The sequence below is a fragment of the Mustela nivalis genome, assembly GCF_964662115.1.
Source record: "Mustela nivalis genome assembly, contig: HAP1_SCAFFOLD_1890, whole genome shotgun sequence".
Classification (NCBI taxonomy): domain Eukaryota; kingdom Metazoa; phylum Chordata; class Mammalia; order Carnivora; family Mustelidae; genus Mustela; species Mustela nivalis.
In genome coordinates this window covers 9322-21208 of record NW_028134774.1, presented here as the reverse complement: position 1 = coordinate 21208, position 11887 = coordinate 9322, and the positions used below count along the sequence as shown (strand labels likewise).

The 11887-nt window shown below is 68.3% G+C and overlaps 1 protein-coding gene across 3 annotated transcripts; it reads left to right on the top strand.

Annotated features, from left to right (window-relative positions):
- Positions 1–461: 461 nt before the first annotated feature.
- MKNK2 (MAPK interacting serine/threonine kinase 2) lies at positions 462–11676 on the top strand. Of its 3 annotated transcripts, XM_082750812.1 has the most exons (14): positions 462–482; positions 619–754; positions 3929–4016; positions 4116–4217; positions 4303–4400; positions 6227–6306; positions 6529–6602; positions 6850–6954; positions 7062–7117; positions 7204–7299; positions 7682–7876; positions 8325–8489; positions 9233–9276; positions 9529–11676. In XM_082750812.1, exons 2-14 carry the CDS (start codon positions 704–706, stop codon positions 9767–9769), a joined length of 1395 nt encoding a protein of 464 aa, XP_082606938.1. In that variant the 5' UTR covers positions 462–482; positions 619–703; the 3' UTR covers positions 9770–11676. The 3 variants fall into 3 exon arrangements, with proteins under 3 accessions (XP_082606938.1, XP_082606940.1, XP_082606939.1); XM_082750814.1 differs by lacking the exon at positions 462–482 and having other exon boundaries at positions 705–754; positions 4111–4217; XM_082750813.1 differs by lacking the exons at positions 462–482; positions 619–754 and adding an exon at positions 1829–3700.
- Positions 11677–11887: the final 211 nt, after the last annotated feature.

Here is an 11887-nt window from a genome sequence, read left to right as displayed (position 1 = left end):
TATCGCCACAGCGCAGAGCGCGGCTCCAGCTCGGCGCCAGGGACCCACGGGCCTCCCAGGGCCGCAGGCAGCCCCTCCACCACCCACACCCCTGCCGGCAACGGTCAGCAACCCTCCCGGATCCTTCCCCCGAAGCCCCGCGCACCTCACCGCGCAGGCGCGCGGACACCCTCACGGCCCGAGTGCGCAGCCGCCCTGGGCCCGAAGGGCCCTCCGGCCCCGCCCCGGCCGAGCGCGTGTGGGAGGGGCGGGCGGAGGCGGGGCATGCGTGTGGGGCGGGGCGAAGCCTGGCCTATAAAGGCGGCGGCGGGGCGGCGCGCCCGGCTCCTCAGCGGCGGCGGCGGCTGCGGCCCAGGCGGAGGAGTCCGCGGTGGTGGCGGCGGTGGCGGCGCTGTTCCCCGCGCGGTCCGCGCAGCGGGCTCCGGGCTGCGTGTCTCGGGCGGCGGCGGCGGCAGTCCGACCCCGGCCCGAGCCCGACCCCGGTGAGTGCGGCCCAGCGGCCCTGGCCCGGCCCCGACCGGGTCTCGGGGATCGGGCCCCGCGGAGCGTCGGCGGCCCGGGCTCCCGGCGCTCTGGCCGCAGCCACTCACGCTCTCCTTTGTCTGCTCCCGCCTGCAGGGTCCCTTCCCCGGCCGCCCCCCGCCCACGGGCCGCCCCCCCGGGCCCGCCGTCCCCTCCCCCGCTGGCGGGGCCCGGACAGAAGATGGTGCAGAAGAAAACAGCCGAACTTCAGGGCTTCCACCGTTCGTTCAAGGTGAGGGCCGGGGGGCTTGGGGTCGCCTGGGGCTGGACCGGTCCAGTGGCCGGTGGGGGGCGCGTAGCCCCCCCCAGGATCCCCCCAACTCCGGGGCTCGTGCCTGCCCTTCGCCCTGCGTCTGGGGCAGCCCCAACCGGGTGTGCGCTGGTGGTGGGGGGCGGTCAGTGGGCCACAGGCCAGGCCCCAGCACCTTGGGGACTGTGGGGTGTTTCCTCCAAGAAGCCCAAGTGGGGCCGGGGCCGCAGCCTAGGGGCACCTGGCTGTTTGTCCCCTGCAAACCCCAGCCAGGGAGCCCAGCAGGCCGCAGTCCAGCTGTCTGCGCCCTCAGCCTGTGGGTCTGTGGGGTGTTTCCTCCAGGGATCTGAGGTAGGGCTGCAGGTCCCCAAAAGCCCTCCTAGGTGGTCTGCCGAACGGGGGAGCGGATTGGCTGCCCCCCCAGCCCTGCCCCTCCCAGACACTCCAGGCCCAAGTGCTATTTCCTGTGGGAACGGGAAGTTTCTGCGGTGGCCCCGCGGCTGCCGCCGAGTCCTGGTCTCTGATGAGCAAGTCTGGGGAGGGGGGGGCGGGCAGGTGCTGGGCTGGGGCCCCGCAGGGCTGGCTCAGGGGACGCAGTGATGTCAACGGCCGCCCCACCCCGCCAGCCGCGTTATGTAATGGCTTCCCCGGGCCTCCTTGGGCAGGGACCTGTTGCCCTGTAAAGAAGGCAGGACCTGGGCGTGTGTGCAGGCGTGCGCACGCGTGCGTGTATGTGTGTGTGTGTGTGTGTGTACACAGGCGCGCGGCGCACCGGGGTGGGAGGAGCGAGCTGAGACTGTTTGGGTTAGAACTCCCAGGCCTGTCCAGCCAGCATCTCGGGCCAGCGTGCCCCACCCCTGCCCACACGCCTGTCATCTGTGCACTTACCCCCCACACCCCAGGGCAGCAATAGCCTTGGCACATCCAGGTGTCCGGGGCTGGGCTGAAGTTGGGGGGGTGGACCTGAGATAGCACTGGCAGTGGTCTGTCCCCTCCTGGTGCTGGCCAGTAGCTGAGACAGGGTCCATGTGAGGGGCCCGCACCGCGGCCAAAGCGAACTCGAACTTTCCGAATGGTTCCAGCTGCCTCCTGCCAAGGCCTGCTGACTGGAGGCCTGAGGCCGGCCTGAGGCCCGCCCACGGCCCAGTCCACCCACATCGCTTCGCCCAGGTGGGATGACCGGGAGTGCGGAGGGGGTGGGAGGAGCACTGGACACTGGACGGGGAGCCTCCGCTCCGAGGTGGCCCTCCCGGCTACTCTAGGACTGTCCCGGCACGCTAAGGTTGCTCTCTTGGGCTGGGGCCAGCTCCCTCCCCGCCCTGTGCAGCAGCGGCTCAGCAGGGACAGGCTTCTGGCAGCCATCTCCCAACACACGTTCCCCGTTGTAAGCTGGGAAATCGGGGACCCGGAAAGAGCAGGGGTTTGGCCTGGGTCCCCCCAGCACACAGTGATGAGGACGGGGGAGCTGGCTCTCCCCTGGGGGCGGCCTGGTCACTCTTGCTGTCTCCATGTAAGAGGCCGGGACAGGCGTCTGAGGGCGGCGAGGGGACCCAGGAGGCACCTCGGGGGGCCCCGCGCCGTCCCTCCGTGTCCCCTACAGATGTCTGTCGGGCCTGGAGCTGAGGTCACTGGCCCAAGGTGAGGTGGCTGGCGGGTGACCGTGTTGGCTGCTGAGTGGGGGCCTCTTGTCTATCGTCCCTTCATGGGGTAACCTGGAGCCCCTCCTTCCCGGTGCGAGGAGTAACCTGGCGCCTGGGGAGGAGTCTTACGGTGAGCTGATTGCTGGCGCTCCAGCCTGCTGTCCGCCTGCCTCCCCACAGGGGCCGGAGCCCTCAGCGGGCCGGGCTGGGCCAGTGGACGAGCCCTGAGCAGGCTGGCAGGAGGTCTCCCTTCTCCCCGCTCCCCTGCCAGCCCGGGCCTCCTAGCAACTATCTGCAGGGCGGGTGGGGAGGCTGCGGGGGCCCCTGCGTGCTCTGCAGCCGCTCCCTCTGACCTCCGCCTCCCCCTCTGCTGCCGGCCTGGCTTCCGGGCGTCCTGTCTGTAGGAATCTGGCCCAGCTCCGGGCCCCTCGGGGTCTCTCTGGGGCTTCCCTGGACTTTCTTCTCTGCATGACCCACCAGCCAGATAATGGCCCCACTTGTCGGGAGGCCCAGGGAGGGCCAGTGGCCTGGCCCGGGTCACCCAGCAGCAGCAGCAGTAGCGTGCAGCAGAGGCGCCCCCATGCCCACCTGAGGCCCCAGCCGCCTAGATGGCTGGCGAGCGGGGAGCTGAGTTAGAGGCAGCTCCTGAGGAAACCTGGCTGGGCCTCAGCCTCCAAGGCCGCACACCTCATGCCGGGGCTGTCTGTCCTCAGCCTGGACCGTGTGCTCTGCAGAGAGTGGTTCCAGCCGTCCTGAGGGGCATACGGGACCAACCCCCAGGCGCCTTCCTTCCCCAGTCATGGGGGCTGGTGGGCAGCCTCGAGTGGGCCTCTCTGTCACGGGGCCACTCTCGTGGCTGGGCGCGGGGGCCTGTGAGGGGCTCTGTCGGGGGTGAAACAGGATGGTGCCGGCTGTGGCCTGGGCAGGGCCAGGCTGAGGGTGGCCGGGGTTGACACTCTCTCCCGAGGCCTTGGAGGCCCATTTTGTGAGCCTGCAGAGTAGGGGAGTGACCCTGTGGGACCGGTGACAGTGGGACCACAGAGGAAGCAGTATGTGGCCAGGAGGGCAGTGGCTGCCTGTTCAGCAGAGGGAAACTGAGACCGGAAAGACCAGGGCCTTGCGTGGGAGGCCGCGGGAAGGCAGCAGGGCTGCCCCTGCTGGGAAGCCCGCCTGGAAGCCGGTGACTCGGCCCCTCCCACAGACGGCCTTGCTGCCTTTGATCCCGGGCAGCGCCGGGGCCAGCCGGGCTACGGAGCTCGTCCCCATTCTGCAGCGGTGAACAACCAAGGTGTGAGGCGCGGCCTGGGCACCACGGTGACTCACGCCCAGCCCTCTGCCCGCTCACGGGCCCTCCCCACAGCGCAGCGCCTTCCTGGACGCCCCAAGGGCCCTGGGCTCGGTGGTGGGGGGAGCGGTGACCATTTCCTCACAGTCCGGCAAAGTCAGACTGAATGTGGACACAGGGTGGGCCACTCTGGGCGGGGCCTGAGTGCTCTCGCCTCTCCTGCTCCTCCAGGGGCAGAATCCTTTCGAGCTGGCCTTCTCCTTAGACCAGACCCGTCACGGGGAGACCGATTTCAGCCTGGAGCGCCCTGCCCGCCCTGGTGAGGCCCCGAGAGGGAGGGGGGCTTCCCCGGGAGCCGCGGGGGGGGGGCGCTGCCTGCTGGGCAGGGTGGGCCTCACCTCCGGGTCTCCCAGTACAGATATGCCCGCGAGCCAGCCCATCGACATCCCGGACGCCAAGAAGAGGGGCAAGAAGAAGAAGCGGTGCCGGGCCACCGACAGCTTCTCGGGCAGGTTCGAGGGTGAGTGGGCGCCAGCGGGGGCGGGGCGGGGAGCGAGATGGGGGCCGGCCTGGGGCAGCTCTCACGACCCCCTCCCGCTCCATAGACGTCTACCAGCTCCAGGAGGACGTGCTCGGGGAGGGCGCCCACGCCCGAGTGCAGACCTGTGTCAACCTCATCACTAACCAGGAGTACGCGGTCAAGGTGAGCGCCAGCGCCCGGGCGGCCCCCGCCCCTCTGCCCGCAGCGCCTGGGATCTGGCACCGGCGGAGGGTGGCGGGAGGAGGGAGCTGGCGTTCGAGCCCCTGGGCCAGCAGCTGGGGAAACTAGTGTCTAAAAATGGCCTTAGGGCCAGTGAGTCAGGCCACCCCTGGGAATCTAGGTCAGACTGGCCTGAGCCCCCAAGGCTGGGCAGGAAGTGACCACGAGCACCGGCTCCCTACCAGGCGGCTGGGGGCTTCGGTCAGAGCTGGCTCTTGTCTGCTGGGTCCCTCGTGCCATTCCTCAGGAGTGACAAGTGGCTCTTCACGCTGGTCACAAAGATGAAAAGGCCACGCTTTACTTGGGGCCCGAGGAGGCTTAACATATGGGGAAACCAGGGCAGGCCCAGAAGGGCCTCTTGGGTGTTCCCGGGTGGCCCCTGACCCACGGTGTGGCCAGGTGGTCTGGAAAACTTGTGTTCCTTGGCCAGGTAGTGTGACCTTGTGTTCTGAGAATCTTTCCAGTGATCCGTGGTGACCCTGCCTCTGGGTGGGGTGGGGTCTGAGGAGGCTGGCGGCCCAGGACAGGGGACCAGAGGCCGCGGGCACTGGATGGTTTGCCTCCAGCACTTGCTGCACTGGGGGCTTTCCTGCTCAGGACCCTGCCGGGCAGCCTGGCTCCCTATCACTGTTGGGCACTGCGGCTTTCTCACGCTGCAGTGTGGACCTCCCGTAAACACGGGGCTCACGTTTTCCTCCACGAAGGCAGGTCCTAGCCAGACTGCCCAGAGCTCCTCCAGAGGAGGTGGCTGCTGGCGCTGTGTCAGGAGGCCCTGGAATCTGGTGGCTCTGCCTCTCGGCACAGGTGCTTGTCACCAGACAGGTGGCACAGGGCACGGGCTGGGCCCTGGCAGCAAGTGGCCATCACGCCTGTCTGCTGCAAGAGTGAGCTGGGGGGGCACACCGTGTTCCTCCCCCACCAGGCAGGTGTGCCGGACGGGGAACTCTGGGCCGGGGGGTGACCTCACCTGCCTCACTGGCCCAGGGAGAGGGGGCCAGAGATCTAGCCTGGGGAGAGGTCCCCAGTGGGGGCCAGGGCTACCTGGAAAGAGCCAGCAGACACCTTCTGTCCCCGCTTCTGGGAGCGAATATGGTTGGGGCATCCTCCGGTTCTCAGAGCTCCTGGGTGCCTGAGAGGATTGGGGGCAGAAGCTGGCTTCTTGAGGCTGAGTCCCAGGGGACTGTGCCTGCTCGTTGGCAGGAGGGCCCATCTGGGCGGCCTGGGGGACCCCAGGCAGCTGCCCAGACAGTTGTGAAACCGGAGGTGAGACTTGGCACTGAGGTAGGCAGGGACAGCATGGCCGGTGGCCAGGCACCCCGAGGCCCCTCCAGTCCCCTGGGTGGGTTGGGAGCCCACTCAGTGGCCACCCAGTGTCCTAGTCAGGGAGGGGAGGCTGCCCAGTTCCAGGGACCTTGACACCCTGAAGGGGCATTCCGTAGGAGTCCCAGACCCCAAACATGCCCCCGAGGCCTGCGGGGTCAGGAGTGGAGAAGGCGCAGCTCAACTCTTCTCTCTCTGGCTTGCTGGTTTCTCTCCTGGTGCCACTTGGGAAACATGTTGTCCCTCCCTCCCCCCAAGCTGTGGTGACGCCATAGTTCTGACTACGGGCGAATTCTGGGCCCCAGAAGAACTCAGTTTTTTAGAACTTAAGATTTAAGAGCTAACGGGGTCCTAGGCATGGCACAGGGTGAATTTCGGGTAGGGGCCCTGTGGGCCTTGGAGGGTCTGGCTGACGCAGCTGCTCTGGCTCCTGCCCCTCCCCCTTCCAGATCATCGAGAAGCAGCCGGGCCACATTCGGAGTCGGGTTTTCCGGGAGGTGGAGACACTGTACCAGTGCCAGGGACACAGGTAACGTGACCCACCTTGCCACACACTGGGCCCAGAGCCAGCTCTCCGTGGATGAATGGGCCCGAATAGCTCGTCATCCCCAGCAAGCATTTCAGGAGCAGCGTCCAGTGTGTCCCTGTAGGCAGGGTCTCCTGTGGGCAGGCAGGGATGGGGAGGGGTCGGTGCACAGGGGCCTCAGGAAGCCTTTCTCCTCTCCTGCCTCTCCAACTCCCTGTGCCCCAGGAACGTTCTAGAGCTGATAGAGTTCTTTGAGGAGGAGGATCGCTTCTACCTGGTGTTTGAGAAGATGCGGGGCGGTACGTGGGGCCCGGGAGACCCTTCCCGCTGGGTTGTAATGGGCTGTGGGCTGGGCCACCAGCAGGACTTCTCAGAGCCGCCCCTCCTGTGCATGGCTTGTGGCATCTGAACTTGCTGTCCAGACTTTGGGCCCCAGGAGGCCAGAGTCAGAGTGTCCCTGTGGGGGGGAGCGGGAGCTGCTGGGCAGCGGCCTGGAGGCCCCCAGGTGACGGTGTGCACTCTCCCTCCCCTGCGGCCTGGCCCCAGGCTCCATCCTGAGCCACATCCACAAGCGGCGGCACTTCAACGAGCTGGAGGCCAGCGTGGTGGTGCAGGACGTGGCCAGTGCCCTGGACTTCCTGCACAACAAAGGTGTGTGGGGTGGTCCCGGGGGGCGGCCGGCCCGCCTGGCGCCCGCTCCACCTGCCCCGGGACTCCCAGAAAATGCTCCCGCGGACTCGCCCTGGTTCTCTCTGCAGGCATCGCCCACCGGGACCTAAAGCCGGAAAACATCCTGTGTGAGCACCCCAACCAGGTGAGGGCGCTGGGGAGCTGCCCCCTCCGGCCCGGGCAGGGGTGGGGCGGGACCCCCGCCTCAGGGCCTCTGCCCACCCCTCGCAGGTCTCCCCCGTCAAGATCTGCGACTTCGACCTGGGCAGCGGCATCAAACTCAACGGGGACTGCTCCCCCATCTCCACTCCGGAGCTGCTCACCCCGGTGAGCCACGGGCGCGCCCAGACCCGCTCCGGGGCTGCGGTTGCATAACCTCGAGGTGCTGCCGGCCCAGCGCCGCTGAGCTGGGGCTTTTTGCCTAGCAACAGCCGCTGATTGGCCCCGCGGAAGAGGGCGGGGCGGGGCTGGCTCCCGGCTGCTGATTGGGTGGTGGGGCGGGCCGAGCACCTGCCACCTGTTGATTGGGTGGAGGGGCGGGGTGGGCATCCTAGCCCGCCTCTGATTGGCCAGGCTGGGGGCAGGGCGGGGCGTTGGGCGCCACGGCCCGGTGACCCTGCGGCGGGGCCCTCACGTGACGCCGGGAAGTCCCGGCCCGCGCCGCCGCCCATCCCCCTCGCGGGCTCCTGACGCCCGGTCCCGCCCGCAGTGCGGCTCGGCGGAGTACATGGCCCCCGAGGTGGTGGAGGCCTTCAGTGAGGAAGCCAGCATCTACGACAAGCGCTGCGACCTCTGGAGCCTGGGGGTCATCCTCTACATCCTGCTCAGCGGCTACCCGCCCTTCGTGGGCCACTGCGGCAGCGACTGCGGCTGGGACCGCGGCGAGGCCTGCCCAGCCTGCCAGGTGCGCGGGGGCCCCGCAGCCGCCCCCTGCGCCCCGTGCGTCCCGCATACGCCCCGTGCGCCCCGTGCGCCCCCTGCGTCCCCTGCGTCCCCTGCGCCCCGCAGCCACCCCCTGCGCCCCGTGCGCCCCGCAGCCGCCCCCTGCGCCCCGTGCGCCCCCTGCGTCCCCTGCGTCCCCTGCGCCCCGCAGCCACCCCCTGCGCCCCGTGCGCCCCCTGCGTCCCCTGCGCCCCGCAGCCACCCCCTGCGCCCCCTGCGTCCCCTGCGCCCCGCAGCCGCCCCCTACGCCCCGCGGGGGCCCCACACCCGCCGCACCCCTCGGCGTGTCCGGATCGTGGGTTAGGCCGGCTGGTGTCCGGGGCGCCCCTGGCCGAGCGCAGCACTAAGCCGGCGAGCCCAACTCGGGTCCCGGCAGCCGACCCTTCGCTCCCTTGGCCCCTGCCCCGCAGAACATGCTGTTCGAGAGCATCCAGGAGGGCAAGTACGAGTTCCCCGAGAAGGACTGGGCCCACATCTCCTTCGCTGCCAAAGACCTCATCTCAAAGCTGCTTGTCCGCGACGCCAAGCAGAGGCTGAGCGCCGCCCAGGTTCTGCAGCACCCTTGGGTGCAGGGGGTGAGTGAGCCCCACGGGGGCCTCCTGTTCCACACGGCCTCTGGGGGCCTGGGGAGTGACTTGGGTGGGTGTCCGGGAGTCTTGGGGAGCCGCAGCGGCTCCTGCCCACCACGTGGGTCCGGGGCTCTGTCCCGTGTGGGGCCGGGCACAGCACAGAGATGGAGCCGTTGCTGCCAGCCAGGGCTTGGGATTGCCGGTGCCACTCGGTGAAATGCTGGGCCTCGTGCCCCAGAAGCACCAGGGCCCTCTTCTGGCCTGGCCCACCTGCCCGGAGCAGCAAGCCAAGGTCGTCCAGGGGTCGGGCAGGACCCAGGTCTCTGGCAGAGCCTGCCAGCCCCCAGCTCAGCTCCCGGTCCCCACCCAGCTGGGGAGAGCCTGCTGGTTTTCTGGCCCGCAGTCAGTCAGCCTGGCTGCCAGTCCAGGACGAGGAGGGCACAAGGGCAAGGGTCTTAACCAGAAATAGAAGTTGCACTGGGACTCCCCAGGGAGCCAAGCCTGGGGCTCTCATCTCAGGGAGATGGAGAGGCACCCGTGCCCTTCTGGGACGTCAGGAGACCCAGGAGTGGACACGGGAGGGGGCGGGAGCCAGTCCCCTGGGCCACTGCTGGACTTCCGCCCCCTCCCGCTCGCCTTGGCCTGGCTCAGTTCCCGCAGGTGCGCCCCTTGACCCCTGGCCCCAGCCAGCTGGGCGTGGGGGTGCCCCTGGGTGCTGCCCCTGAGCCCCGGCCGTCCTGTCCCCACAGTGCGCTCCGGAGAACACTCTGCCAACACCCATGGTCCTGCAGAGGTGAGGCTGTGGGGGGGTCCCCAGGGGGGGCACTGAGTGGGGGTTGGTTAAGGTTGGGCGTTCAAGAAAGACAAGCAGTTCTCTGTAAGTGGGTGGGCTGGGGAGCCATCTGAGTGCCGCTGGTGACGGTGTCGGTGTCGGTGACGGATGGAGCCCCGGTGGGAGGCTGCAGCCCCTCCCCCAGGGTACTGCCCAGGGGATTGGGGCCTGCCTGCAGCCCCCCGCCGACCTCTGCGACCGCCCCCTCCCCAGGAACAGCAGTGCCAAAGAGCTCACCTCGTTCGCCGCGGAGGCCATCGCGGTGAACCGGCAGCTGGCCCAGCGCGAGGAGGACGCGGCGGCCGCGGAGGAGGGCCAGGGCCCGCCGGTGCTCATCCGCGCGGTCTCCCGCTGCCTGCAGCTGTCCCCGCCCGCGCAGAGCAAGCTGGCCCAGCGGCGGCAGCGCGCCAGCCTGTCCGCCGCCCCGGTGGTCCTGGTGGGAGACCACGCGTGACCCCTCGCCCCTGTACATAGGTCACTCCCACCCCTCCCCCCACCGCCCCATCAAATCTGAAGAGGTTTTTTAAGCTGTTTCCAGCCGGTGACCCGCAGGCTGCCCTCCCCTGGCTGGGCTCCGAGGCACTGAGCTCAGCCGGGGGTCTTTTTATGTGAGGTTTTTGCTGTTGGGTTTTTTTCTCCTTTTCTCTGCCCCACCCCCATGTCTCCCCCCCTTTAAAGGTGTTAAAAGCAAAGCAGGCGCCGGGGAGAGGAGAGGGGAGGCCGCGTGTGGCTGGGCTTGGGGGTCCCTGCTGCCCCGGCCCGGAGGCTCGCCCGTACTGTGAAAGGTCCCTGCCCGCCCGCCCTGCCACGACTCAGGAGAGGAGGCGAGCGTCGTCTTCCAGAGCTGGGGGCCCAGGAACGCGCCCCTCCCCAGCCCGCACAGTATTTCAGGGACGGGCCCGCCCCACACCTCCCCCCAGTGACCCAGCAGCTCCTTACCCGCCACCCCAGAGACACCCTGGCGGCTGGGTGGGGCGGGGTTTCTCAGGTCTCCCTTGCGGCGGGAGGGGGCCTGGGTGCGGGCAGGTGGGCTCCACGGCTGCCCGCTGTACCCACCCCCCGCCTCGGACTGACAATCGGGGCTCTCTCAAACCTTGACCTTAAGCTGCAGCCGACCCCGGGTGGGGGGTGCACCCGCTGCCCCCCCAGGATGGCGGTGCCGGAGGAAGTGGGAGGGGCTGGACAGGCGCCCGTCAGCCAATGTGGGGGTTCCAGAGACCCCCACCCTGGGCACCCGAGTGCCCCTTCTCAGGGCTCAGTCTGACCGCGGCCATGTCCCGCCCCTTGTCGCCCTTGGGGTCTGGTGTGGAAGCTCTATCAGCCCCCTTCCTCCGCAGAGCCAGGGCCCGCCCAGGGGTCCTGCTGAAGCTCCTCCACCCCCAAGGGCAGCGTTTCGACCCGCCCACCTTCAGGAAAATGGCCGCTGCTGCCGCGGCATCCTCCGGGGCACCAGGAATCACTGTGCCCGCCTCTGCCCACCTTGGCGCTGGGCTCACACGTCGGGTCTGGCAGGCCTGGGGAGACCGATGCCCCTCCTCATCCTCGGGAAACACTATGCAATACAGGCTCCCCTTCTCTACGCACACGCGCTGCTGCCCGCCGGGGAGGGCCCCCCGCGGTCCCTAGGCCCAGCAGCCTGGCCCGGTCTCCACAGCGGCCCAGGGCCTGGAAAGCCCTCCGGCTTCTAGTTTGTCCTGTTCTGTTAATTTTTCAAAGACATCAGTTGACTTCCTTCCCTGTTCTCGAATACTTGAATGTTGGGGGGGTCTCGTGGGTGGGGGGCCCAGAGGCAGTCTCCCGTGGCTGGTGGGGACTGCCGCCCCTCCAGCCCCCCCCCGCCCACCCGGATCTGTGGACTGGCCTTTCCAAAGACCTCGGGGCGTGGGAGGCCGCCCCACCCCGTTTCTTGCCCACCGGTGATCCTACATTTTGCAACTGGGGATTCTGCCTTTTTGTAAAAAACAAACAGGCCCCCGCCCGCCACAGGCGCCTTGGCCGTTTTACTCTAGAAAGCCGAGCCGTGAGGAGCTTTGTTCCTTCTTCCCAAAGGTGGGACAGCCACTTCTCTGCCTGCCACACGTCACAGGGACCGTGGGAGCTGAGGGGCTGTCAGAACCGTTACTGTGAATGCGCCTGGCCCCCAGGCCGCCCCACGCTGGGGGAGGGGAACGGCCACGTTCAATGTTAAGATGTGTAAAAAAGACAAAAAAAAAAAAGTTTTTTTAAAAGTGGGGGGAACACATCCAAGCACTTTAAGCGCCGCACCAGGTGAACTGATCCAGCTCATCTTCCGGACACCGACTGTCAATGCCGGAATTTTGTATTGTTTTGTAAGGATTTAATAAAAGTCATAAAAACTTGTGTGTCCTGGTTTCCTGTTTTGTAACAAGTGGCCTCCAACCATTTCTCACCCCTGTTGAGGCTGTGGGTCGGGCTGGGGACAGGTGCGGGGGGGGGGGTGCTGGTGGGGTGTGCCCTGAGCCGTCTTCACGGAGCTGAAGTGGAAGCCGCCGGGCAGCCTGGCCTTGGACCCTGGCCCTCCCCTCCCCACGTCCCCCTCACCGGGCTGCTG

What these genes read in the sequence shown, in the direction of transcription:
- MKNK2 (XM_082750812.1), top strand. Translation starts at nt 704, where the DNA reads ATGGTGCAGAAGAAAACAGCCGAACTTCAGGGCTTCCACCGTTCGTTC. An exon ending in GGAGCGCCCTGCCCGCCCTG is followed by an intron (nt 4,017 to 4,115) that starts GTGAGGCCCCGA and finishes CTCCCAGTACAG; the next exon opens with ATATGCCCGCGAGCCAGCCC. An exon ending in CTCCGGAGCTGCTCACCCCG is followed by an intron (nt 7,300 to 7,681) that starts GTGAGCCACGGG and finishes TCCCGCCCGCAG; the next exon opens with TGCGGCTCGGCGGAGTACAT.